Source organism: Ahaetulla prasina, chromosome 10 (assembly GCF_028640845.1).
Source record: "Ahaetulla prasina isolate Xishuangbanna chromosome 10, ASM2864084v1, whole genome shotgun sequence".
NCBI classification, from domain to species: domain Eukaryota; kingdom Metazoa; phylum Chordata; class Lepidosauria; order Squamata; family Colubridae; genus Ahaetulla; species Ahaetulla prasina.
In genome coordinates this window covers 22,518,145-22,545,956 of record NC_080548.1, presented here as the reverse complement: position 1 = coordinate 22,545,956, position 27,812 = coordinate 22,518,145, and the positions used below count along the sequence as shown (strand labels likewise).

General features: G+C 46.4%; 1 protein-coding gene across 3 annotated transcripts in view; it reads right to left on the bottom strand.

The window, feature by feature from the left end:
- The window catches only part of KMT2B (lysine methyltransferase 2B), a 73,733-nt gene that overhangs the window by 32,716 nt on the left and 13,205 nt on the right, over positions 1-27,812 (bottom strand). For 2 of the 3 annotated variants that reach the window (XM_058195369.1, XM_058195371.1), the window contains exons 3-14: positions 25,486-27,680; positions 22,825-22,935; positions 22,396-22,558; positions 19,158-19,398; positions 15,259-15,314; positions 8,744-8,989; positions 7,789-7,901; positions 7,345-7,443; positions 6,188-6,301; positions 5,809-5,955; positions 1,329-1,424; positions 938-1,055 (exon numbers count right to left, since the gene is read on the bottom strand). In XM_058195369.1, the coding sequence (XP_058051352.1) occupies positions 938-1,055; positions 1,329-1,424; positions 5,809-5,955; positions 6,188-6,301; positions 7,345-7,443; positions 7,789-7,901; positions 8,744-8,989; positions 15,259-15,314; positions 19,158-19,398; positions 22,396-22,558; positions 22,825-22,935; positions 25,486-27,680 (3,699 nt within the window). The remainder of the gene's footprint in view (positions 1-937; positions 1,056-1,328; positions 1,425-5,808; positions 5,956-6,187; positions 6,302-7,344; positions 7,444-7,788; positions 7,902-8,743; positions 8,990-15,258; positions 15,315-19,157; positions 19,399-22,395; positions 22,559-22,824; positions 22,936-25,485; positions 27,681-27,812) is intronic. The other variant, XM_058195370.1, reaches the window with a different exon arrangement.

The window sequence follows — 27,812 nt, the reverse complement described above, 5'->3', positions numbered from 1 at the left end:
GACTGGGTGGGCATGGCCAACCTTTTTTTTTTAATTCTAAAAGCATTTTTTTCTACAACCTCTTCAGCTGAGCCCAGCTGAGCTGATCATCAGTGGCTTTTTTTTTTTTAAAAAAGCATTTTTTCTGCTGAAGAAAAAATGCTTTTAAAAATAAAAAAAACAACTCTGATGATTGCGCGGCTTAGCTGGGCATGGGGGTGGGGGATGGATTTTTGCTACCGGTTCTCCGAACCACCCACCGCCATCGCTACCGGATCGGACGATCTGGTCCGAACCAGGAGCCTTTCACCCCTAGCTAGTTCCAAGGGGCAGCCTTTCACTCTTAGCCCAACCTACTTTACAAGGCTGTTCCTATGAGGGAAAACTGATAGGAGTATATCTGTAAAAATACAGGTAATGCATCGGCACCTTGGAAGGTGAGTATGGGGTAATGGTTAAAAGGATAGATTCGTACCAGAGACTAATGGTCCATACATTCATTAAACGTATGTCCACGTATTGAACCATTTGCTAAGCGTTCGGCTGATAATGATTATGAGCCAAAGCGGCACAGTGGTTAAAGTGCAGTACTGCAAGCTAACTGCCCACTGCCAAGAATTCGATCCTGACGGGCCCAAGGTTGACTCAGCCTTCCCATCCTTCCGAGATTGATAAAATGAGGAGCAGGTTGTCGGGGGCAATAGGCTAACTCTGTAAACCGCTTAGAGCAGAGGTCTCCAACTTTGGCAACTTTAAGCCTGGCGGACTTCAACTCCCAAAATTCCCCAGCCAGCTTTGCTGGCTGGGGGATTCTGGGAGTTGAAGTCCTCCAGGCTTAAAGTTGGTAAAGTTGGAGACCCCTGGCTTAGAGAGAGCTGTAAAAGCACTGTGAAGCGGTATATGAGTCTAAGTGCTGTTGCTATAATGGAAACTTTTCAGACGATTTTACTGCGCTCACCTTTATTGTACAGCACAGAGCAGGCAGAGCAGAGACTGTAATCGCTGGACCATTCTGTGTCCCAGTTCTTCCCTGGCGCTGTCCCACAGCTTTTGCAGCGGATGCAGGCAGAACAGATCTGAAGGAAGTAGAAAGCAAAGGATTCCACAACTGCAATATAGGGGGCGGTTTATAGCCTACAGTATAAAGGTTGTAGAGTCGACTCACGCTCATCCTCTACTCTAGTGTTTCTCAACCTTGGCAACTTTAATTTTAAGATACGTGGATTTCAACTTCCCAAGAACTGAAAGTCACCCAGCATTGCCGGGCTGGGGAATCCTGGGAGTTGAAAGTCCACAAACCTTAAAAGTTGCAGAGGGTTGAGAAACACTTCCCTACGTTTTCTACTTACCCAGCCCTTCCTCTTACGGAATGGTTTGGTGGGATAGTTGGGGCCAAGACAGGCCAAGTGATAACAGTTCCTGCAGCGCTCACACTCCAGCAGTTGCTGTCACGGGTTATAGAAGAAAGAGAGAAAGGGAGTAAGGGGTGTGAAACGTCGAGCTGCTACCCTTGTGTTTGGAACCCTTCGCATCTCCTAAAGGAGAACTCTGATCAGAAATGCAAAAAATGCGCAGAAGAAAACAAAGCGTGGAGCTAAACATAAAAAACTGTGTTAAGAAAACCAGATCGTTATAATTCTTCTTTAAAAAATGGTAAATCGTAAGTTTATAGAATAGAATAACAGAGTTGGGAGGGACTTTGGAGGTCTTCTAGTCCAGGGGTCTCCAACCTTAGTAACTTTAAGATTTGTGGACTTCAACTCCCAGAGTTCCTCAGCCGGGAAAGCTGGCTGAGGAACTCTGGGAGTTGAAGTCCACAAGCCTTAAAGTTACTAAGGTTGGAGACCTCTGTTCTAGTCCAATCCCCTGCTTAGGTAGAAAACCCTACACCACTTCGGACAAATGGGTATCCAACCTCTTCGTAAAAACTTCCAGAGTTGGAGCATTCACAACTTCTGGAGGCAAGTTGTTCCACTGATTAATTGTTCTAACTGTCAGGAAATTCCTCCTTAGTTCTAGGTTGCTTCTCTCCTTGATTAGTTTCCACCCATTGTTTCTTGTCCTGCCCTCAGGTGCCTTGGAGAATAGGTTGACTCCCTCTTCTTTGTGGCAGCCCCTGAAAGATTGGAACACTGCTATCATGTCTCTCCTAGTCCTTCTTTTCATCAGACTAGATATACCCAGTTCCAGCAACCGTTCTTTATACGTTTTAACCTTCAGTTCCCCTAATTATCTTTATTGTTCTTCTCTGCATTCTTTCTAGAGCTTCAACATCTTTTTTACATCATGGTGACCAAAACTCAATGCAATATTCCAAGTGTGGCCTTACCAAGGCATTATAAAGTGGTATTAACACTTCACGTGATCTTGATTCTATCCCTCTGTTTATGCAGCCTAGAACTGTGTTGCCTTTTTCGGCAGCTGCAGTAAACTGCTGGCTCATATTTACGGATAAGGATGTTTCTCCATCTTCTACTCAAATGCCTGTCCAGCCTGCCATGCTGTGGGCATTATTGAATCCACTTGCCTTTTGTTCAAACTACCACCTTCATTCCCCTCCCTATTTCATGCACAGCTGTAATACTGCTGGGTTTTTTTGCTCCTTTAACACCCTTATTTATTTATTTATTTATTTATTTATTTATTTATTTATTTATTTATTTATTTATTATTCGTATTTTTATACCGCCCTTCTCCGAAGACTCAGGGCGGTGTACAGCAAAAATAAAACATAAATATCGGAAAAAATTTAAAATACAATAAACCAATTAAAAATCTAATTCAATAAGCTGAAAATTAAAATTTTTGAATAAAATAGTAAATAAAATTAATCCCCTTAAAATCCCATTAAAACAGTCAATATAAAATTTTATCAGGCCAGCCCTGCTTGATGAAAGAAGAAAGTTTTGAGCTCGCACGTAAAGGTCCGAAGATCAGGGAGAAGGCGTAGCCCAACGGGTAGTTCATTCCACAGGGCCGGAGCTCCCACAGAGAACGCTCTCCCCCTGGGGGTCGCCAGCCGACATTGTCTGGCCGACGGCACCCTGAGGAGGCCCTCTCTGTGGGAGCGCACAGGTCGATGGAGGTTACTGACGGCAGTAGGCAGTCCCATAAATATCCCGGTCCTATGCCATGGAGCGCTTTAAAGGTGATAACCAGAACCTTGAATCGCACCCGGAAGACCACCGGCAACCAATGCAGCCTACGCAGGAGAGGTGTTACCTTCCCTTACTTACTTCCGATTGTCTTTGTTGTATATATCAATTAAAAAAAAAACCTGCAGAAATACCTCTCTCCAGTTGAGAATCCTTTGGCTGTTTACTGGTAGTCCTTGACCTACGTCCACAAAGGAGCCTCAAAATTCTGATGCTAAGCGAAACATTTATTAAGGGAATTTTGCCCCACTTTATGGCCTTTCTTGCCACAGTTGTTAAGTAAATAACGCAGTTCTTAAGCGAACGTGGCTTCCCCATCGACGGCTTGTCAGAAAGTCACAAAAGGGGATCATGTGACATCAGGACACTGCGCAACCATCACACATGCATGCCGGTTGCCAACTGTCCGAATTTTGACCACGTGACCATGGGAAGGCTGCAACGGCCGTTCAGTGTGGAAAAATGGTCCTAAGTCATTTTTTTCCCAATGGCACTGTAACTTTGAACGGTCGCTAAACGAAAGGTTGTAAGTCGAGGACTAGCTGTAACATCAGTTGTTGTGCTTCTGGAGCTGCAAATCGACTCCAACGTGCTTTGTTTATTTACTGGGCTTCTATGTTGCTACAGACTCTGAATGGGTTATTGGATGCCAAGGGTGGCAGCTGAGAACATGCTGCAGACATGTGCAGGGAGATGAGATGGGATCATTGCCAGTCTGACTGAAGTTACAGTTTGGCAGACACTGAAAGGACCCGAGATGGTAGGAATCAAAGGCACAGACAAAGTTTTTCAACATTGGCCATTTTAAAGTAGGAAGACTTCAACTCCCAGAATCCTCCAGCCATCATCTTAAAGATGCCGTGGTAGAGAAACACTGGGATAGGGCAACAAAAGACCCATAATGTTGTGAGCTGGCAATGGAGTCAGACAGCAATGAGGCTGAGGAAGAACATGGGCCAGTCCTGGAGGCTGGGGAAGGCCCGGATGAGGGCTCTGCGTCGGAGGCAGAGGTGTGGCCAGGGCCATCAGGGAGTGATGTGCGGACTCCAGAGCCTCCAGGGGCTGACAGTAGTGAGGCAGAGGAACAGGAGGAGCCTGTTCCTAATGCACAAATGAGAAGAGCTGCCAGAAGGCAAGAGCAGCTAAAGCAAATAGGACGACTCGGGAGTAGGGCCAAAAGATGATTGGCCCCTCCCATAAGGCTTAAAAGACCAGCAACAGCGCTCGGGCTCTTTGCTGGAAAACAACGTTGATAGCTTCATCTTGTTGCATTTGTTTTGTATCGGTGTCTTCTGAACTTTTGCCAAGAAAGGACTTTGGCAGTTTGCCTAATTGGAGGAAGGTTGGTGATAGAACTGAGGAATTGTGTTGGGAGGAATTTGCTTTAATTTAGCTGGACTACGCTGAGAATGAGTTAATTCTCAGTTGTTCTAATAAAGTTTGTTTTTAAACTGACTGAGTTTCCTATTACAACTTGGACCTAGGTCACAACACATAAAGCCTTGAGACACGCTGAGAGAGCGATCTGAAATGCAGCATTTGGTCAACTGTTCACTGTCCTAAGCATGCAAAAGTCAGAGAAATAGAATATACCATATTTTTCGGAGTATAAGACCCACCGGAGTATAAGACACACCTTAGTTTTTGGAGAGGAAAATAAGAATAAAGCTGATTGGCAGGTAGATCAGCCTCCCGGAATACCCCCAATCAGCTGTTCCCAGAGGTGAATTTTAGCAACAGGTTTCTTGGTTGTGAGCTCTGTGCCTTGCTTTTTTTTCTGCCTCTGAAACTCCATTTCAGAAAAAACTTTTTTCTGCCTCTGAAAGCCTCCAAAACAGCTTCAGAAGCAAAAGCCTCTGAAGCTCTGTTTGGGAGCTTCTATTCTGAAGCCTTGTTTCTGATGCTTTTTTCAGCCTCTGAAACCTCTGTTTGAGAAGCTGGGCGGGGCTACATTCGGAGTATAAGATGCACCCAGATTTTCACCCTCTTCTTTTGGGGGGGGGGGCATCTTATAGTCTGAAAAAAAAAGCACCAGGGAGACAAAATTAAGATTCAAGTCAGCTCAAAGGGAACCAGTGAGGCCATTTGGGAGATGGACTACTTATGTTAAGGAAATCAAGAGTTAAGAAAATAATAGGCTGATGCCCGAGTACCCATATGGCTCTAGAAAACGAAGAGAGAGAGAGAGAGAGAGAGAGAGAGAGAGAGAGAGAGAGAGAGAGAGAGAGAGAGAGAGAGCTCGTGAAAAAGGAAGGAAGGGTGATGGGCACAAAAGAGGAAGCCAAAGGAGCCAATGGGATTACTGTGTTCCTGAAACCTTGGGTTACTGTTGCTTCTGCTATTGCTAAATGTCCCTTTTTTTGCTTACATTTCCCGAGTCTGGGCTTAAAGAAGGGGAAAATGCCCCATAAACTCTCTCCCCATAATCCTGAAACTGGAGACGAAGACCAAGGAGCAACTGATTTAACGTCACTTTCCTAACCCTTCAAATCCTCCTCCTCGAAAAAAAGCGAAGGGCACTGCTGTTTCCAGAATGCCGACTCCTGCCACACTTACACAGAGCTGTTGGGTGATGCAATGATGGACTGCTATTTTCCTGTAAGCAGAAGGGGCATACAGGCCAAGATATTCCCTACACACACACACAAACACACACACACACAAACTTCCTTACCTTGGATGCTTTGTTTTTGCGGTCACAGACATAACAGAACTTGCAACGGCGACAACACCAGCTGTCCTCCTGCTCAGGCAGCGGTTGTTCATCTTCCTCCAGGCAGAAGACGTGGAAAGGATCACAACATACCTGGCAGTACACAAGCTGAAGAACAGGCAGCAGTCATTTTAGCCATCCTACCTCCATGAAAACAGGCAACAGGAGTCCTTTGCAAATCCCCAAATCCCACCCAATTCTGAGGGTAAAAGGACCCCGCTATGCAACTTCCACCTTATTGAGTCCAAATGGGAAGTAAACCCTTTCCTCAAATTCCTGCCTAAGGGAACTCACGCCCCCGCCTTTCGGTACTTCTCAGCTCCTTTTCCCTTGGACCCACCTGATGGAAACCTTTGCTTGCGCAGAGCAGGCATACCACTTGCGTGGTGACTGGTACTGAAGTGAGGATACTGAGACCGCCCATCAGCCAGACGTTCTCCAAGTCACAGTCTTCCTGTAGGGCACACAAGTGGGGGAAACTTGCTCTAAAACCTACAGAGCCACACACACTAAATCGGTGTGATTTAGTGTGATCAACTGAAACTTTATAAAATTTACAAAGGTAACTTTGTACTAGGTAAGGTATAACTTCTGGTGACAATGACAGAGAGACAGAGAGAGAGAGAGACAGACAGACGGAAGAAGAGGAGAAAGAAAGAAATTAAGAAAGAAAGAAATTAGGAAGGAAGGAAGGAAGGAAGGAAGGAAGGAAGGAAGGAAGGAAGGAAGGAAGGAAGGAAGGAAGGAAGGAAGGAAGAAGTGTGGGAGGGAGAGAAGGAGAGAAGGAAGGAGGGAAGGAATAGAATAGAATAACAGAATTGGAAGGGACCTTGGAAGGGACCAACCCCCTACTTAGGCAGGAAACCCTACACCACTTCAGACAAATGGTTATCCAACATCTTCTTAAAAACTTCCAGTGTTGGAGCATTCGCAACTTTGAAGGAGGGAGGGAGAAAGAGTGGGGGGAGGAGAGAGGGGACCAATCAGCATGAATTGTACTGCACTTTGGGAATGACACAAGAAAAATCCTCTTGTGCACTTAACAAAACTAATTAGGAACTTAGATTGAGAGATCAGAATCTATTCAAAAAATTGAAACTAAAATGAACATCTTATACCGAGTCATAAAAACAAGCACGAACCATCACATATCCTTCAATGTTGGACAAACAAGCTTACAAAACTGTGCACTGGTACATAGATCAGCATCCAAACCTTGTGCCTGCTGAAACCGCAGAACAATCTCTTAGGGTAGTCCTGTGCATAGCATTCTGCAGTAGCCAAGACCAAAATTGTTCGGGTCTGGTTCAATAACATCTATAGAGCCACTTGGGTTTCATAGGCATAAAGCTGTAAATAACAGATTTAGGAACAGGTGCCAGCTGAGATCTGCTCCACCAGGGAATACGCTTTGGAGTCTAGCAATTGCCAATGTGACTTCGCTGCCTATGGCATTCTTTCAATCGGGTGTCTGGGAGACAGATGTTCCTGCCTCACCTTGAAATCAACCCTGAGACGGTGGACTCCATCTGTGGATTTCTGTTTCCCATTCCAGCCGTTGGAGATGGAGGGGAGTGAGGCAGAAGGAGGGATGTCCTGCGAAGGACAGAGAAAGGAAGGAAAGATAACGGCCGATTAACAGAACATTCCGAGACGTTTACTGTGGTTGCCTGTGGGATGCACAATGCTGGTATTAGATTATGATGAGAGAAGAGGTAAACGGATATAGGGAAGGGTAAGGAAGGATGAAGGAAAAGTTGGCATATTTTGCCATAAGGGAAACGAATCTTGGTGAACTTGCTGTTTGGCTCATATCCCACTTAAAGAACACAAACACACAGTGGATCCCTTGAAGTCCCTGATGGGCCCTGTGCACCTTCCTGAGTTACAATACAAACAACAATAAAACCTTGCCCAGATGTGCATCTTTGCCTCTCTCACCTTTTCTTCATGGCTCACCTTCTCTGGTTTCTTCCTGGCTTTCAGCTGCACCACAGGCTGCAAAGAACTTTTACGGGGCCGACTTTGCTCCTCGGAGTCCAAGGGAAGCAAATCTGGAAACACACAAGAATCTTAAAGCATATTTCCTTTGCATCAGACTCAAACAGGATAGAGAAGCTACTTTACCCTTCACCCTGAAAGTACAAAGCATGGCAAATCCACTAGCTTTTACCTCAGAGAAGCTACGGGTCAACAATAAATCTGAATCTACTGGACTATCTATCATTGAGCATCGAAGATTTCTGGCTTGCTGTAAAGTCACATCACACCAAAATGAGACCACCTCTCAGGTCCCGTGTGTATGTTTTTGGTCATCCCATCAAGCGTTTCCTCTTAAAAAGAAAATTGTGACCATGATGGGCACACCAATAACCACAGCCACAGCTTCAGATACAGTAAATGCGAGAGCTTATTGCTTTGTGCAACTGGCGTGGATGGCTACGGACAGGCAGGGCAGGTAGCACAATTTTCCTTTTCCTTTGTATTAATTGATTTTACTTTGACTGTAAACCGCCCTGAGTCCTTTGGGAGAAGGGCGGTATAGAAATCGAAACAATAATAATAAGGGCCGTGGATAGCTCAGGCTGTTAGGAGCCTGTTATTAGAACACAATAGCCTGCAATTACTGCAGGTTCAAGCCCGGCCCAAGGTTGACTCAGCCTTCCATCCTTTATAAGGTAGGTAAAATGACGACCCAGATTGTTGGGGGGGCAATAAGTTGACTTTGTAAATATACAAATAGAATGAGACTATTGCCTTATACACTGTAAGCCGCCCTGAGTCTTCGGAAAAGGGCGGGATATAAATGTAAAAAAAAATAAAAATAAAAATAATAATAATAATAATCTCTGTGTGGGGAAATCATGGACCAAGCAACCCGAAAATCACAGCTCACCTGAGTCTCGGGAAGATTTCCGGCGATGAGTGGCTGAGCCAGAAGCTGGCTCTGTGTCTGAGTCAGAGGATTCAAAGATGTCATATGAAGGCCTCTGTTTGACGCAGCGCCGGGCTGACTTACGCTGCAACAGAGAGTCTTGCTCAGCAGTCTCTGTGGCCCCCAGCATGACTTCCCAGGGGGCTGGAAACTCCTCTTGAGAATCCTCTGAATCCCAGGGGACGATGGGCTTCACTACTGTACGGCCTGAAGACAAAGGCATGGGTGAGCGGAGCCCGGCAGCCCAACTCTAGCGGCAAATGGACGCTGGGCCGAAGGACCACTTCCTCCCCTTTCCCCCAGCCCCCGTTGCACTCTTCCCCAAGACTTGTTACAAATGCATAATGAGGGGTGGGGGTGTGGGAGAGAGAAAAAATGAATGCAAACCCTTGAACTTATTAGGCATGTTACTTAGTGCAGTTGACTGCAATCCCAACACGCTCTGAACGTCTGACCAGACCCAAAATTCAAAAGCTTCCCCTGCTCAGTCAGGTTCTACCAGCAGCATCCACTGTCAGCTCAACCTACTGCTCAGCGCTGGAGGACTGACAAGGACCAAGAAGAGATCTTGAGTTGCCAAAAGAATATTTCTGTATCTCTTTGCTGCGACCAGAAGGGCATTCGGGTGTTAGCAGCCCAGATTTAATACTGGTGAGAGACTCCGACCTGCCTTGTGGAAGAAGCCTCAACCCAACACATCTTGTGTCAACTGTGCCTCTTTGCTTAGCCGCTGACCCATCTAAGGGTCTCTCCTCCCCATCACCAAGTCTTCATGAGCTCACTTACCTTAGCTACAGCTCATCTTCCATCTATGGTGGCAATGCTTTAATCTCCCCCTCCCTCCTGTCAGCAATCTAGGTTTACAATCAGTACCCATCCCTGGTGGAAAGGTTGTTTAAGCCCCCCCCCCTTCCCTTAGTCTTCCTATCTAAAAGGCTGGTTCCTCCTCTTTCTCATTTCCAATACAAAAGAGATTTAAGCATTCTACAGCCAGGAGCAGAGAGATAAGAAGAAGAAGAAAAAAATAGATGCGGTTTCAGAGGCCATTTCTACCTAGGTCATTGTTCCTATCACACTATCACACTAAGGACCTTGGCTCAAGGCTCTCAGCTCCTATGTAGATCCAACTTCAGTCAGGCACTAGGATTTTACTCAAGAGGTAAAAAAATAAAACCTGCACTGGATTGTAGTTCTCCTTTGTTACAGCAAACCCAAGGAGCAAAGATTCTTCTTTTCTAGCAGTTCATTGTCTACTTTCTCATATGCAGATGAAGCGAAGTGAAGGCTCTGATCCCAACCCCTCCCCTCCCCCTTGAAGGTACCATTAAGAGGTTTTTTGAGTGTGTGTGCTTCTCCCATTGTTAATTAATTGGTCCAGAAGAACAAATGAATTGGAAACTCGAAGGAAGGGAGGGGGGGGTTGGATGGGAGGAAGACCAAAGCTTCCTGCCTCTTGCTCCCTTTGTGGGAGCTGAAAAAAGGATGAAGCAGCAAGTGAGGAGGTAAGGCAGGAAGAAAAGAAAAAAAGATTCAGCAGCTCCAAAGCAATTCCCCAAAATGAGGCTGCGCCTTCTGTAGCATTTCTCCCAAAGCCACCCTTCAAAACTGAGCAGAAGAAGTAAGTCGGGAATCTGGGCTCCAATTCCTTCCCCCCCCTCCTCTCCCCTCCCCAAGAGCAGAACAAGTAACCCCCCCCTCCTTGTGCCACCTCCCCACCTTCAGCCTTTCTTCAGTCTGCCCAGCGAGGGAGGGCATTCTCATAGGCATGCAGGCTCTCCTCTGGTCAGGCGCCCTCAGATCACAATGGCCTCCCCAGCCCAACCCCTTCCTAGTACCTGCCCATTTCCTCCCCATAATCCCAAAAAAACAAAAAAAGACAGGACCTCCACCCCCAGCATTATCTATGGTATCCAGGGCTCCACCCATCACCTACAGCATTCCCCTCCACCTAACGAGGGCCTTTTTCCACCTTGGGGGGGGGGCGCCTCCAGAGATACTTAAGGCTGTAATTCCCAGAATTCCCCAACCAGAGCATCGAAAAGTGGGTGGGTGGGAAGGGAGCAGAGAGAGTGAGGTAAATTGCTGCCTGAGACTACTCCTTCCAAAGAGCATTTAAAGCGGTACTTACAGATGGTCGAAGTTTTAAGCTAGGATTCTCAGCCTGGTTGTGTGGACTTCAACTCCCAGGGTTCTGAGAATTCTGGGAGTTGAAGTCCACAAACCTTTCAAGCTGCCAAGGCTGAGAAGCATCTAAACTTAAGCACCAGGGGGAAACAACAGAGGGAGAAGGAAGACGTATATAAGCAAGCAGCAAGCATGGGTAATTTCAGCTAGGCTGGGTTACAGCATTAATTAGGGATAAGCAGGAGGGCTAGGAATCTGCTCGTTGAACAGCAAAGGTTTCCTACTTATATTGTTTCCAAGAACTGCATCGCAAAAACTTTGGTCGCTTCTAACCTTCCAGATGTTTTATTGTGAGAGCAAAGAGTGGTGTGAGCTTGGTTTGACAGCCGTCCCAAATTCCTGGGCTCAGAGGCAACCTGCGTCTGAACAACCTGCTTATTCAGGCCAGTTAGCAGTTTCAGTGGCCCAGTAAGCAAAGTTTATTTAGTTTTCCCATTTGGTACTTTTTGTTGTTGTTGTTGTTGTTCTTGTTCTTGTTGCTGGTTAGCATTTGGTGCAAACCTAGCTCCATTTCTCCTTAGCATAGGCTTCAACTGTATTGTATGAGCTAAGGAAATTGGTTAATTTGGTGTGAAGGTCAAAGGTGTGCGGTAAACTCGGACTTCACGCATGTTCATAGAACTAAGCCACTCCCATGCGCTTCGTTCCAGTAATCAACATATCAACCTCTGCAGGTCCCAAGCCTGTTCAACTGTGATGAAAGCCAGGACAGAGACATCTGAGGAGGCCACAGGTTAGGGGAAAACTGCAGTGGATAACAGGAAGTGGGAATATTAGGACTAAGGGACCAATTCAGCCCACCAATTGGTGTGACTTTTTTTTCCTTTCACATCCACCCCAAATCAAGGGACTTGGGTTTAAACGGAGCTCTTATATTTAGGCCGCCTATTCTAAGCTATGACTCAGGATGGTCTTACTTTCAAGATGACTTTAGGGAAGTTTCCCCGCTGCGAGCCTCAGCAACCCCATGTGCAGGACAGAGAGCACCACATGCCCCATTTCCCGAGGCCGTTTTTAAGGATTAGTTTAGAGCGTGAGGCATCTTAAGAGCAATTAGAACACTGGAAAGCAGGATATAAAGGTTAGATAGCATTTTAATAGTCATTTTAAGAGGGTGAGTGTTTCCATATGACAGGATCCTACAAAAACTGAACTCTGAAGGACAAGAGGGGTCAAGGTGAATGCATGGCTAACGTCAGCGGTAGAAAAATCTGCAATGTTTGGCAATTATCACAGAAGTGCTTATATCCTCACCAATAATTAAAAACTTAAAAATTGGAGCAGATCAGATTTCCACATTCCCATTGGAAGGGCAGCAGAAGAACAGCTGGGGGGGTGGGTGTTGTTAAATATTTTTGGTTTTGGAATTTCTCGCTTGAGGAAACAAAAGACCAAGATGAGTATTGTCTTTCTTTGGTTTTGGGGACACAGGTGACTGGAGAAATGGTGCTAAGAGGAAAAAAAATCTGAGGCCAAAGGGCCTGTTTTAAATAGATTTGGGGCAGGGGACAATTACCTAAACTTGGTATCTCTTTAATTTGCATCCCCTTTTAATGGCTTTATTTCGGTGAAACCAAATACGCATCTCCAGAGAGAAACAGTAAGGAGCATATGTCCCCAGGATCAAAGACATGGCCTGGAGGTTGTGTGATGGAGCCATCTTCCTTAAGCTAAGCGGGACCAACCCTGGTTAGCATTTGGAAGGAGGACCAGATGGGAAACCTTGGAGCACCAAATTTCAGGGTTTGTGGAGTTCGTGAAAGATAGCCTGCCCAAGATTGTCAACGAGATGGAACAGCATTTCAAATTGCAAACAGGTTCATGATTCAGGGATTAGGTGTATTTGTCACAACATGAAACAAGGGGAGTGAGAGGAACAGCACATTCTAGGGGGAAACAAGCACAAATTCAGTGTCATGGCTACAGACAATACACATTAAGAAGAAACAAGATACAGAGCCGGGAATACGTTCAACCAGGTCACTGGACCAGTTAGCATCCACCCAAAAGTGGGCAGCTGCTCAGTGATAAAGGAGCTCACGCTTTGTAGAAAGTTCCTAATTTAATTTTTGGCAGCTCTAGAGGGAAATAGCAGGAGAGGGGAAAGAGTAGGCCGGCCTTTGGAGAGCTGCTGACAGCCCAAAGACATGATGGTCAAAAAGTCTGACCTGATATGAAACCGCTTCCTTGGTTAAAAGATCAACTGTGATTGTGGAGGTAGAGCAGGTCTTTGGAATTTATTTTATTTTAATATAAAGCTTGTGTGCAATCAAGCACGTTTTTTTTCCCCCCCAGAAAGCAAATCTAAGAATAGGTCTACGTCTATGGAGATTCTTAGTCATCCAGGTCATGACTGTCCCAAAGGTGCTTTTTTCAAGTGGCAACTGGACTTTGTTTTTCCTCGAAGGCGTTTCGCTTCTCATCCAAGAAGCTTCCTCAGTTCAGAACTGAAGAAGCTTCTTGGATGAGAAGCGAAACGCTTTCGAAGGAAAAACAAAGGAAGTTCAGTTGCCACTTGGAAAAAAACACCTTTGAGCCAAGAACAGGTCAGCTCTCTGGCCTCAGATCTTTGGATCTGGACAGCCTACAAAGCTAAACCGACTGCAATGTTCATTGAGAAATAAAAAGCAAAATTAAAGGCCGAGTCCCAATAGTAACGAGTTGTTTCTAAAGTGTTGAGGCCTAACTGCACGAAGAAGTATAGCAGCCCAATATTAAATCGTCCTAACTCTGTAGGCCTTCTGCCCCCTCCCCCACCTCAATATTCTTGAAGCAAACTGCATTAGAAATTTATTTATTAAAAGATTCTCTGGAAACTACCCTTCGTGAAACAGACTTTGCTCCAAGAAACATGAACGGGACAGGGGGAGTGTGAGTGAGCAGGCATTGTTCAATAGCAGCATCCTTGGGGGGTGGGGGGGGTTGCAGAAGATGACTTTGGATCCTCCTGAGTGGGACATCTGATGTTTTCTGTAGGTTTATCATCAAGCCACATAATGCATGATTTGGTTTAAGGACACGAATTCTGTACACAGATCCTCGGGAGCTCACCTTCACTTGATGACCTTGATATTTAATAACTGCCTTGGTCCTCCAAGGTGACTGATTGACTGAGCTGGCAGGAGAGGACATGATTCCGAGTTCCTTCTCTGCCAACTTTTTGGTTGGTTTTCATATTGGTTTCCCCTCTCCTGTGACCGGTACAAAACACCTTGAAAGCTCTCAGCCTTAGAGCAGGTTAGTCACCTTTGGGGGCTTGTTGATAATATTCTACAACAGGGGTCTCCAACCTTGGCAACTTTAAGCCTGGAGGACTTCAACTCCCAGAATTCTGGGAGTTGAAGTCCTCCAGGCTTAAAGTTGCCAAGGTTGGAGACCCCTGTTCTACAACAAGCATGTCTTTTCAACAAATATGTAGGGTACTGCAGCACAGAAACGTTACCATAGAGAGGAGTGTGTTACCTCCCAAAGCCCCCAAAGGAAAGGATTCTGTGGTCAAGGAAATGACCTTTTCTTAAGGGAGGTACCATTTCTTCCCAGGAATACTACATGCTCCCTCCCCACACTTGGACCCTTCCTTTATTCGCCTCATAGGCCTTAATGCTTCTTCCCCATCCCTGACGATTTACATACCACATTTCAACTTCTTCACAAAATCGTGCCGTGTTACAATTTAATATGTTCAATCTGCACAGAGTTGTAAAATAGAAACCCGGCCAATATACAAAGTGAGTCATTAGCAATGGTCATTTCCATTGGTCAGCCCCACCCCGCCTTTCCACAAACATTTACGCCCCGTTTGGTTTAACAGGAAGGTAGATAAAACAAACAACGCCGAATCGATGTCACAATGAAAGTGTATCAAAAAACACACAGTTGCAAAAAAGCTACAATTAAAGACAGTAGAAACATTAGCTTTGGACTTATACAAAACTTTTCAAAGGCATAAACTACGAGAACATTAAAAAGCCTGTCTAAACACAGGCACTTGGGATGTGAAGCGTCAAACGTTATTATTCATTCCGGTATAATGTAGAAATCAGTGCTCGCCATCCAAGTTTGGACATTCAGTGCAGAATTCCAGCCCTTTGGTATGGGCTGGACTTTTAGCTAGTATGGTGATACAAAGGTATACAAATATTCAACAAAAAAAAAAAAGTCCCCCGACTAGAAGGTCATATAATATCTAACAGGAAAACCAAAGACACACACAGAGAAGAGACCACACATGATCACGCAACCAACTCACAGGAGCACATTAGTCCAGCCATGTTCAACCACTCAACTGTTACCTTTCTTAGACAGCCGTTCCACGCGCCGTGCTTCAATCTTGTCGCACTTCCGATACCTGTCAGCCAGACATACATTGTCAGAGTAGAGGAAAAAAGCAAAGCTACCTCCAACAGACTCTTCAGCCCAGGGATTTAGCAATAAGCCAGGAAGACTCAAGCTTGGGAGGGGGGGACACACCTGGACTTTAGGAGAGCACAACAGCAATAGAAATAGCACTTAGACTTATATACCGCTTTACAGTGCTTTACAGCCCTCTGTAAGCGGTTTACAGAGTCAGCCTTTTGCCCCCAACAATCTGGGTCCTCATTTTACCCACCTCGGAAGGATGGAAGGCTGAGTCAACCCTGAGCCTGTTGAGATTCAAACTGCCAAATTGCAGGCTGCCGGCTGCCTGCAATTTGCCTGCAGCCGGTAGAAGTTGCCTGCAGTATTGCACTCCGACCACTACGCCACTGCGGCTCAAAGGGTAAGATGGCTACCACATTAAGTTGAAATACCAATTGTTTAAATGTTGAATTCTCTAGTGCCACAGTAAGCCTTTTGTGGGGAACCAGGATCGTTCCGGAAAATATGCCAGAATCTGATATTTTGTAATTATTTTAAAAGATGTTTTTAAAAGGCAGGTGGAGTAGGTGGGCTCTGAGTGCCTCATGATGCCTGAAGCCCCTTTTTTTTCTCACCCTAACTGAATTCACATTTTGCAGCCATTGAAACGTAAGTCATACAGACCAGAGGTTTTTTATAAGCCTTTTAAGAACAGCCAACTTGTCTGGAATGATATAGGGTCTCCTGCAGGAAGTTGGACTAGAAGACCTCCAAGGTCCCTTCCAACTCTGTTATTCTGTAATAGGCTAGACACAAGCATCAAGCAAAGCCAGCAGCAGAGCCCTAGGCCTTCCTGAGGACAAGGTGGGCTCATTGGAGAAATTAAGAAGGAAATTGGCCTTTCTATCGCATCACTCTGCTAGAAGCAAGAGAGACATGTGTCCCAAGACAGGAAAACAATGACTCCTATTAAAATTAGGAAATCCACATGTATCACACAATAATTTGGATATCAACTCATAGAGCATCCCTGGCCTGCTCTCGAGTTGCCATAGGCAAGCGGGAATGGGAAAATGGCAAAGCAGCACGGCAGCCAAAAAAAAAAGCACATTCCAGACATCTCTCTCTCAAGGCTGTCTCCCAGGGTTACCCACAACAGCTGGAGGGGAGTGATCTCTACAACCTGTGAAATTGCTCCGTTGGCGAATATGACTGATGACACACCCTGAGGGGAGGGGGGGGGAAAACAGGGTCAAGTCTGCGTCGTCAATTACATGGGGTCAGAGTTGGCTTTACTTGGAACATGCCAACATGAAGCTCTTAATAAATAACTGGATTTCTTTTGAAACTTGGCTCAACGCTCATGATTTAATTAGGACATCCGTCAGAACCCTGACATTGGACACATGAAGCTTTCCAAATGTATTGGGTATCTGAATCCTCCCACTGGCTGGCTGGATGTACAAGTTGAAAATCAACCTCTTGGCAGGACCAGGTTGGAGGAAGGATGTCTTATGCTTAAAATGAAACCTCTAAGACCTGCTGGGGGAAATGCAATGTCCTGCCTGCACAATTTGTAAATTTCTATTTCCCCCCTCACACCTATGAAAAAGAAAAAGAATTTTCATCCTCCTTGACAAGTATGTATTGTCCCATGAGGGAGAAGACTTGAGGTTCTATTGTAGTGTTTTCAGCCTTGGCCACTGTAAGATGTGTTGGCTTCAGCTCCCAGAATTCCTTAAGACAGCAAGTAGACTGAAGAATTCTGGGAGTAGAAGTCCATACATCTTAAAGTTACCTAAATTGAAAAAGAGTGGTTCTAGTTCTATAGAATTCCAAGAGTTTTCTTCAGGGATTATTTTCTCCATCCTACACTTCTGCCATTTTCATTGAAATCTTTTTGTTTCTCTGTTCCAGGAAGATCATGCCCCAAAACAGGATATTTCTATATTCTAAGGACTGTGTGAGTGCGTATAAGAAAACAAAGGGGTCCTTGGTGCTCTCTGAGCTTGGTTGTTTTCTTGTAGACATTTCATTATCCAACTAGATAATATCATCAGGACTAGTCTCCTGAGACTAGAAAAAGAAAACAAGGCTACCGAGTTTGCCTAATCACCTTCTCCTTCCTGCCCTATCGCAAATATTAATAATAACTAGCTTTAGAGTCCAAAGACTCAAAGCAGGCAATATCCAGTTGTAGAAAATTGTAAGACAGTCCTGGAAAGAGAGAAAGGAATTCCAGCAGTGAGTTAGATGCTGGTAGGGTGGCATCTGTTCAGCTTCAGAGCACTCAAAAGTGACACACTACCTACTTAGAGCCAAATTATGAGAGTGGAAAAAATGCAAGATAACAAAAGGAAAGGGGTTATCCCAGTGCTGGGATTCAAATAATTTAACAACTGGTTCTCTGCCCTAATGACCGGCTATGTGGGCATGGCCAGGTGTGTGTGACAGGCAGCACTTGGCCTCCTGTACCCCCGAGAGCAAAAAAGAGCTGCCGGGGGGTGGGGGGCGGTGTCCCATTTTGGGCCTAGTAGGCCTCCCTGCAGCCTCCTGGGAGCAAAAATGGGCTCGGGGAGGGCTGCACCCCCCTAGGCCCCATTTTGTGCCTAGTAGGCCTCCCTGCACTTATCTGGGGAGCCAAAACGGGGCACGTGAGGACTCCTGGAAGGGGAGGGGTGGGGCCAGCTAGCAAGTTAACAACCGGTTCTCTCAAACCGGCTGAATCCCACCACTTAGCCAACTCAACCTGATAAGAGTTTGGGGTCTTTATCACAATCTGTGTGGCATGGTAAAATTTGCATTTACAGATAGTCCTCGTCTTACAACAGTTCATTTAGTGACCATTCAAAGTTACAACGGCACGGAAAAAAAATTGACTTGTGACCATTTTTCACACGACCGTTGCAGCATCCCCACAGTCACGTGATTTACATTCGGATGCTTGACAACTGACTCACATTTATGATGGTTGCAGTGTCCTGGAGTTATGTGACCCCTTTTATGCGATTTTCTAACAAGCAAAGTCTATGGGGAAACCAGGTTCACCTAACAACCGTGTTACTAATTTAAGAACTGCAGTGATTCACTTAACAAATGTGGTGAGAAAAGTCTTAAAATGGGGCAAATTAACTTTAAAAATTTCTCACTTAGCAACATACATTTTCGGCTCAATTGTGGTTGTAAGTTGAGGACCACCTGTATTTAACTTGCACATTAATTGTGATACAGATATATAGAGACTATAACACGCTATGCTTATATTTCAGTATTCTGACTCAACCTTAGGTGCACCTTTAAAAGACATTTAAACCTGGGTCTCAGAATGTGTAAGTGTAATATACCGTAAGGTTTATGGCAGGGGAATCCAACCTTGGCAACATTAAGACCTGTGGACTTCAGCTCCCAGAATTCCCCAGCCAGCAGAATTCTGGGAGTTGAAGTTCACAAGTCTTAAAGCTGCCAAGGTTAGACACCCTTGATTTAGGTATTAACTCTGTTAAGGGAATCTCATAATAAAAATGGAAGGTCACTGAGTGACTCTGGCCCGTCGCCATCACTCAGTCCATGCTGGGATTAAACTGATAGCACGAGGACTATATAAGCCGCTTCGAGCTTTTAGAGGAAAAGCGGGATATAAATCAAGCCAATAAGCAAAGATGTCACTATGTCAATGCCTGTGGTCCCCTATCTGCTGGCTCCCTGACTTATGATTCTCCTCCGAAGAAGCCCAGCAAGTAGCTACAGATTTTAGCCTTTCTTCTCGGCTATGGATAAAACCCTGAAGCCCTGCTTTCTAATGCTCAGCAAGCCCGGAAGGAGCTGGAGTTGGGGACTTCTCAGACACACTCACACGCAGCATTGCTTCTTAGTGTTTGGCCCGCCAAATTTTGGTTTGTCTAGGCAGTTGATGCATTCGCCGCAGTCCTGGAGCCTCAGGCATCCTTTGCACTTCCCACAGCGAGTCATTCGGTTCTTTTTGCCGTGATGGTGAGAGACGTGGCGGCGCACAGGGGGCGGCGTAGCCTTGACGGCGGAATCCGGCTTCACTTGTTTCTGCTGGCCACACTCGTTCTCAGACGCTGACGAGGTCTCTGTGGAACAGTCCAAACATTAACCTGACTGGAAGCCCAAAGCTGCAATCTCTAATCCCCTAAGCCTCTTTGAACTTCATCCCAGACTGCAGCTAAAATGAACCCATGATTATTAGCTGATGTACGATTCTGACTTGATAGGTTAGATCAGGGCTCCCCAAGGTGTTCAGGATTGGGCTCCAAGGGTCAATGGGACCACCCAAGGGGTTGATAAATGGCCGGGGGTGAAGAGGTAGCTGATAAATGATGGAAGGCCAATTGGGGTCAATTAATCTTCTGGGGTCTCTGTAGATCTCCACACTACCGTGTTTCCCCAAAAATAAGTCCCTGTCTTATATATATCGTATTTTTTGGAGCATAAAACACACCTTAGTTTTTGGGGAGGAAAATGAGAAAAAAACTGAATGGTAGGTGGATTGGCCTCCCGGAATATCCGGGAGGTAAATTTAACAACAGGTTCCTTGGTTGTGAGCTCTGTGCCTTGCTTTTTTTTCTGCCTCTGAAACTCCATTTCAGAAAAAACTTTTTTCTGCCTCTGAAAGCCTCCAAAACAGAACTTCAGAAAAAAAGCCTCTGAAGCTCTGTTTGGGAGCTTCTTTTCTGAAGCTCTGTTTGGGGGCTTCTTTTCTGAAGCTCTGTTTGGGGGCTTCTTTTCTGAAGCTCTGTTTGGGGGCTTCTTTTCTGAAGCTCTGTTTGGGGGCTTCTTTTCTGAAGCTCTGTTTGAGGCTTTTTTTCTGAAGCTTCTTTCAGCCCCTGAAACCTCCCTTTGAGAAGCTAGGTCGGGCTACGTTCCCAGATTTTCACCCTCTTTTTTGGGGGGAAATAGGTGTGTCTTATACTCCAAAAAATATGGTATGTATATATATATGTGTGTGTGTATGTGTGTGTGTGTGTGTGTGTGTGTGTGTATATATATATATATATATATACACACACACACACACACACACACACACACACACACACACACACACACACATATTGCTACCAAAAAAGGCACCAGGTCTTATTTTAAGGGGGGGGGGGAATGTCATCCACTGACTCACTTCCCTTGCGCGCCTTGCCCCCGGCCTCCTTTTCACTGTCGGAGGCCTTCAGAAACTTCTTTGGCTGGCAAGGCTTTCCTGAAGGCCTCTGTAGCCAGTAACAGAGCTCCAAATCGATCTGAAGCTCTGTTATCGGCTACAGAAGCCTTTAGGAAAGCCTTGCTGGCTGCAACTGTCCAAAGGTAAGTAGTAAGGCAGGTCCACTCCCACCCACCCATCCCTACCTTAGCTTAATCCTTACCCATGCACCCTGGAGTGGGCGGGCTTTTAATTAGGGCTTATTTTGGGAGGAGGGCTTATATTGGGCGCACGTGTAAAAATCAAGCTAGGACTTATTTTTTGAGTAGATTGTATTTTCGGGGAAACACAGTAGTCTTGTAGCCAGCAGTGAGAGATATTACACACAGATGCACAGTCAGCTGCCAGCAAGACTGGTCTTGAATAGTCCTTATTACCAGTAGTAGTACTAGCAGTGTTGTATTTACTGTATTTATATATAAATTGTATTTATATATAAATTTATGTATAAATGCAAACTTGTATCTGTTGAATTTATTTTCATATAATAAGTGTTTGGGAGTCGAACAATCTGACACTTCATGAAGGGGTTAATGAACTGAGGAATTTGGGAGTCCCTGAGTTAGACAAAACTTTCTACTTCTGTTATTTCTATCTTATCTTGGGAGTAGCAAAAGTCTGATTTCTTAAAGGAAACAGTGCCCCGATGGAACGGGTGGATGGAACAGGCTGAAGAAGCTTCAGTCCAACTCGAATGATAAGACACCTCTAAAAGGACTTTTTGCAATTACGTATTATAGGGTTTTGCTTGTAAAGCAAAAGTGTAGAAATTGCAGGTTCAGGTGCAGGGACGATGCAGCTTAAGCAAATTCTTTGAAGCATGTATAAACCACAGCAACACACATTCAGATTCTCACCCACCCACCCCAATTCTGAACTCTATATAACAGGAAACTAGCCTGGTCTAAGAGTCAAGACCATAAGACTTAAGGCTTTTTCAAATAAATAAATAAATAAATGGTTCAGCTATGCTTGCAAGGTGTTCCTAATGCAGGCTCAAACTGCACTTTCAACAAAAAAAAAAACTGTCATGCACAGGCTTCAATCTTCAAAAGGGAGTTGCTAAGAAGTCAACCAAACTGCCACGGGAACATGATCAGCATTACCTTTACCTGCAGGGATCATCACACTGATTTGTAAGCATATGGGGGAAATCCAAAGCTACCGTATTTTTCAGAGTATAAGACGCACCTTAGTTTTTGGGGAGGAAAAGAAGAAAAAAGCTGATTGGCAGGTGGATTGCCAATCAGTTGTTCCCAGAGGTGAATTTTAGCAACAGGTTTCTTGATTGTGAGCTCTGTGCCTTGCTTTTTTTTTTTTTTTGCTTTTTTTTTTCCTGCCTCTGAAAGCCTCCAAAACAGAACTTCAGAAAAAAAAGCCTCTGAAGCTCTGTTTGGGAGCTTCTTTTCTGAAGCTTCTTTCAGCCTCTAAAACCTCCGTTTGAGAAGCTGGGTGGGGCTACATTCGGAGTATAAGATGTACCCAGATTTTCACCCTTTTTGGGGGGGGGGGAAAGGTGTGTCTTATATCCCAAAAAATACGGTATGTATTTCGATATTGCTCCTTCCTCCCTTGTTGCCACCCCCATCTCACTCAAACTAAACCAGGATTCTTCTCCTCCTCCTCCTCCTCCGGACAAACAAACAAGCAAACAAATATATCCAGTCTAAATAAAGCTTATGTAGGTGTCCCAGTCTTTTTCTATGTTTATTCCACCCAAGGTTAAATAAAAGCTTTGCCTCATGATGTCATTAGCAGGCATTACATATTAAGGTAAGACAATTTACCCAAGAAACAGGTTTACCCAACGAGTCAAAGCGAGTCCAGAAGGCACAAGTAGAGTTGTTAGCCAATCTCTTCCACAAATACTCACCCTCTATGGTGGGCGAGCCAGCAATCTCTTCCCTCTCCCGCAAAGGCAGGGCACTGAGGCGTGGCACATCCTCTGGCACCATCGCACGAGACTGCCCTAAGGCCACTGAGGCATGCCGACAAACGTGCTTGATCCGTGGGCCCTGCACGGGGGACTCCTGGCCCTGTCAAGAACGTGCAGGAAGAAGACCCATTATCGCGAGTGACAAGCAGCAGAGCTGGTTCTTCAAAACTGTTCGACGGTTTGGCCGTGGTCCATGCATCGTGCTGAGCCATGTCGCACTGACAGGCCTGTGAGTGGCTGAGCTCACGCATAGTATTAAGCCACAAACTGTGACGTGAGCCACGATAACTAGGTTATCAAGCACAGTGCCCAGATTTCCCATGCTTTTGTGTTTGGAATATGGCCACATGGCTGCAAGTTGATTACCTGTTTTCTAACCTCTTTTTTGTCTTCGGTCGTGTTGAGGTCTTCGGTCGTCTCTTGCTCAACTGGGATTTTTGGAGTCTCAAAGGCCTCGGCCTTGATACTTTGACACCCCTAGGAGAAAAGGATGCAAGCATTATAACCCCTCATGATTTGGGACGCCCTCCCCTTTGATACTTAATTCCCCAAACAATTCTGCCCATTTTCCAACACAATGGCAGCTTTCATCCCAGAAATCTCTCAATACAGCGGCACCAATCATTTCCCATGAAACACAGCATGGTGCGCACAGCTATGGCCAGGCGCTCAGAGTCCCAAGGGCACGCTCAAATCACGCTAAATCATCCGATGCATCACTGTGAGCTAACTGAATAAACAACAGATGGACTGTATTCACACAACATGTCAAGCCAAAACCAAACAAAACATGTCTCCCGTCATGTGTTCACATAGCACACTCAACCTGGTAACTGTAGGAAACCAATTGCAGGATTTTCAAAACACATTGAACCATAAGCTTACCAAATGGCCAGAGTTCAGGCTATGTCACAAAAAAACGGTATCACAAAAACCCACTAAAAAAAGATTGACAGTCGTCATACATGGCATACTTGTGTGTATGCAACCACTAGCTTTGGCATTGGTCACATTTAGCATGTTTGATAAAGGCAAGCTACTACAGTGCAGAGCAGTAGTGGGTTTCAAATCCCGCCACCAGTTCGCTCGTGGATGTGCACACGCTTGACAGTTCTGCGCATGCACAGACACATCTGGGTCAGAGCCTCCTGCCACTACCGGTTTGCCCAATCCGGGGTGAACAGTAGCAACCCACCACTGATGTAGAGCAGGGGTGTCCAACATTGGCAACTTTAAGACTTGTGGACTTCAAGTTAGTCAGCCATGTTCTTAGGCTGGCTGGGGAATTCTGGGATTTGAAGTCCACAAGTCTTAAAGTTACCAGGGTTGGACACCCCTGGTTTAGAGCAAAATATAAACCCAGCCTCAAAGTAGCTATCACCTTTGAACCATAGGTGGTAGCTTTTCCCAATCCCCGTTCTTCTCATTTACTGCTCAGAATATCTCAGAACCTTTTGATTTCTTTCCTAGGGGCAGAACTTAAATAAAGATAGGACAATAAACCCAATTCGTCGGATTCTACGCCACTTTTATACCATTTTGAGTGCTAGATCTGCAATATGTTCCCTTGATAATTCTCCAAAACAGAGGATGCAAATATCAAGACTTCTAACCTGGGGTGCATTCATAAGAGTAATTCATCTGTTCGGTATCAAAATGGAACTGTGTGCTATGCTCAAACAACACCAATTGTTGTGGTTTGCCAGCAGCCTGCGGAGCTGGCAATGGAGTCAGACAGCGATGAGACTGAGGAAGAGCGTGAGCCAGTCCTGGAGGCTGGGGAAGGCCCAGATGAGGGCTCTGCGTCGGAGACTGAGGTGGGGCCAGGGCCATCGGGGAGTGATGTGCGGACTCCAGAGCCTCCAGAGACTGACAGTAGTGAGGCAGAGGAACAGGAGGAGCCTGTTCCTAATGCACGCATGAGAAGAGCTGCCAGAAGGCAAGAGCAGCTCAAGCAGAGAGGACAACTCGGAAGTAGGGCCAAGAGATGATTTGCCCTTCCCATAACGCTTAAAGGACCGGCATTTGGGCTTTGCCAGAAAACAACGTTGATAGCTTCGTCTTCTTGCATTTATTTTGTATCGGTGTCTTCTGAACTTTTGCCAAGAAAGGCCTTTGGCAGTTTGCCTAACTGGACCAAGGTTGGTGACAGGACTGAGGAAGTTGTATTGGGAGGAATTTGCTTTAATTTAGTCGAACTACGCTGAGAATGAAGTAATTCTCAGCTCTTCGAATAATTGTTTGTTTTTACACTGGCTGAGTTTCCTACTACTTACTGGGGCCTGGGTCACAACCCCAAAAACCTGAAAACCACAACTCCCTATCCCCTGGGGAAACAACTAGGCTGAGCCTGAGAGCGGGGTCAAATGCATCATCAGTCTGGAGTCTCTACGCCCACTTAGGACTCTTAAGTCCAGCCCCACTTCAAGTCCGTTGACTCTTTATTTGGTGCCAATGTGCCTGGATCGTTAGTAGTTTAGATTCTTGTGCAAAGGTAGCATGAAATAAACTTGTACAGGTAGTCCTCAACTTACAACGGTTTCTTTTAGTGACCAAAGTTACAACGGCACTGAAAAAAGTGACTTATGACTGTTTTTCAACTTATGCCTATTGCAGCATCCCCATGGACACATGATCAAAATTCACATGCTTGGCAACTGACTCATATTTATCATGGTTGCGGTGTCCCGGGGTCTCGTGATCCCCTTTTGCGACCTTTTGTCAAGCAAAATCAATGGGGAAGCCAGATTCCCCGAACAACTGTGTCACTAAGTTAACAACTGCAGTGACTGACTTAACAACTGCAAATAAGGCTTAAAAGGGGGGGGGGCAGAACTCACTTAACGAATACCTCGCTTAGCAAGAGAGATTTGGGGCTCAATTGTGGTCGTAAGTCAGGGACTTTTTGACCTCTATCCTGGATCCTGACTTCTTGCACCTGTCATCCCGACCCCTTACGGACGTGGCCTACCCTGGCTACGATTCCAAAACCTACATCGTCCAACCTGGTGGGTGGGTGTCTCTTACCGGGATGAATTTGAATTGCTTCTGTTGGTCAATCTTGTACAGCTGCACCTTGGCGCGAGTCAGCAGGCTGTAAACTTTATCCATGCTGGAGAGTGACGTGACGATGGGCTTGGGCTGCTGCACGGGGGGTTTCGCTTCCTCCAAAGACAGGCTCACTGGCTCTGCTTCGCTCTCCGAACTGTCCGCTGCTTTCTCTTTTTGCTCTTCCACTTGGGCAGAGGGAGGTACGACTCTCCGGATGGCCAGCTTATGAACCACGCCGGGAGAATTGACATCCTCCATGGTGATGAGCTCTTTGCTCTGAGCTTCCAGGGGTTTGGGAACCTCTGTGAAGAGGGGCAAAGCAAGGTGGTTGGTCCTTCCCACCAGTTTTTTGCCACTGCGGGTCACCACGGGCTCATTGGAGAGCAAGGTAGCTTCTTGCAGCGGCACTGGGGGGTCCCTTCTGACCTCGGGGGAAGCCGGCACCAAGTCAGACTCTTCGGGAGACACCGAGAGGGACTCGTAGATCTTAAGGTGCGCCTCGCTAGGTGTAAACTGGGGGGCCCGTAGCAAGGGAGTGCGCTTGGTTGGGGTGGAAGGGACGGGGGACGGCGCACTGGGCACAAGAGACGCATCTTCACTAGGCACCTGAAAGAGAGCCTTCCCCATATCTTTGGGGGACAAAGTGGGGCTGAGTGAGGTCCATCGGAATGTGGGTTCCCGAAGGATGGATCGCCGTTTCTCCGGCAGGGCCTGTGCTGTGGAAGTGATGTGGAGCATGCTAGGGGAAGATGGGGAGGAAGGGGCCCCAGAGGTATCTTTTTCTGGAGAACTGGGGACCGAGGGGTTCAGCTGCTGTGGGGGGGCCTGCAATGGCAACGAAGAAGCTTCCTGCTTGTCTAAAGCTCCATCGGGGACAGGGCTTTCCAAAAGCTTGGTCGCCTTCTGCGGGATCTCATCCATGAAGCGACGGGGGGTCCGAATGAGACGAGACGACCGGGCGCTCACCACAGGCATGATGAACTGACGGATGTTTTTGAGGAAGGTGGTCTTGAGAGCTGGGACCTCCTCGGAGCCAGCGACACCCGACTGCTGAGCTGTTCCCCCAGCCTCCTCCCTCATCTTGCCTGGCAATGGCTGGGTTGCCATGCGCCGCCCACGACCCCGTTTCAAACATTGTGCCCTTAGAGAAAGGGCAACCCTAGAAGGCCCCTTCTCGGAAAGGAGGGCAGCTCCATCGCTTTGCGGAGAGGGCTGCTGGGGCTCCTGTTTCCAAGATACCTGGTTGGGCGAAGGAAGAACGTCACCTTCGGGTACGGAAGGCTTTGGTTCTGGGACAGGGGTCTCCGGTTCTGGGACAGGGGCCTCCGGGGCTGGCTGCAGTTCCTGGGCGACTGCCTCCAGTTGTGGCTCTGGTTTTGAGACTGGGGATTTGGGCCGAGGAGATGAGGAGTCGGGGGCGGGATTCTCCGATAGCAAATGGGGAGCAGGGGGTTCGTTTGGTTTGGGTTCCAGGTCAGAGGTATCCGGCTCTGACAAAACTGCTTCCGATTCAGACACGGCCTCCGAAGGAAGCGGGGAGAGCTTTTTCTCCGGCACCACGCTCCACTTCCTTTTCCGGCCCCTTCGGTGACCGTGGGTCTTTAGCCGGACGTGAGTCACCACCAACTGGCCGGATTTATGCCGCCTGGCTTTGGAGAAGAACTTGAGGATGAGCGGTGGTTTCTTCAAAGCTTCGGCCGGCTCAGAAGACTCACTGATTTCTTCCGCGCACGATGAGGGCAGCTGCATATTATTGTTAGGCTCCGGGATGGAAGATGAAGTGTTGGTGCTCTTGGGAGGAGGTCTTCTGACTGTTTTCTTTGTGAAGGAGCCACGTGGCCGGCCTCGTGGCCTAGGTGAGGCAGTGGAATTGAGAGTCTTCTCTGTTGGTGGTGCTGGTGGAAGAAGGGGAGGAGCGGTGGATTTTAATGGCTCAGCGGGTTCTGGGCCAGCTTGAGTCTGCTTAGGAAGCATCCTGAGCGCTTTTGGACCAGATGTTGCTGGCCGGCCTATCCTTGCTGGGGTCCCTTTGGTCCTCTGAAGCAGCTCGGCCAAAGCTTTCACCATACGCTCTCGCTGGGATTCCACAGCCTTTTGTTTGGCCAATCTTTTGGAAACGGAGTCCTCAGCAAACGCCCTCTTCCTCCGGCCATGCGGGAGCAGAGAGGTACCTGTGCAAAGAGAGTGAAATCTTAGCTGTAAAAAAAATAAATAAAAGACTCAGCTACCAAGGGGGCAACTCACAAAACTGCGGGTCAACTGCAATTTCCTACCCTTCAGATTACCAAATAAAAAGTCCATTA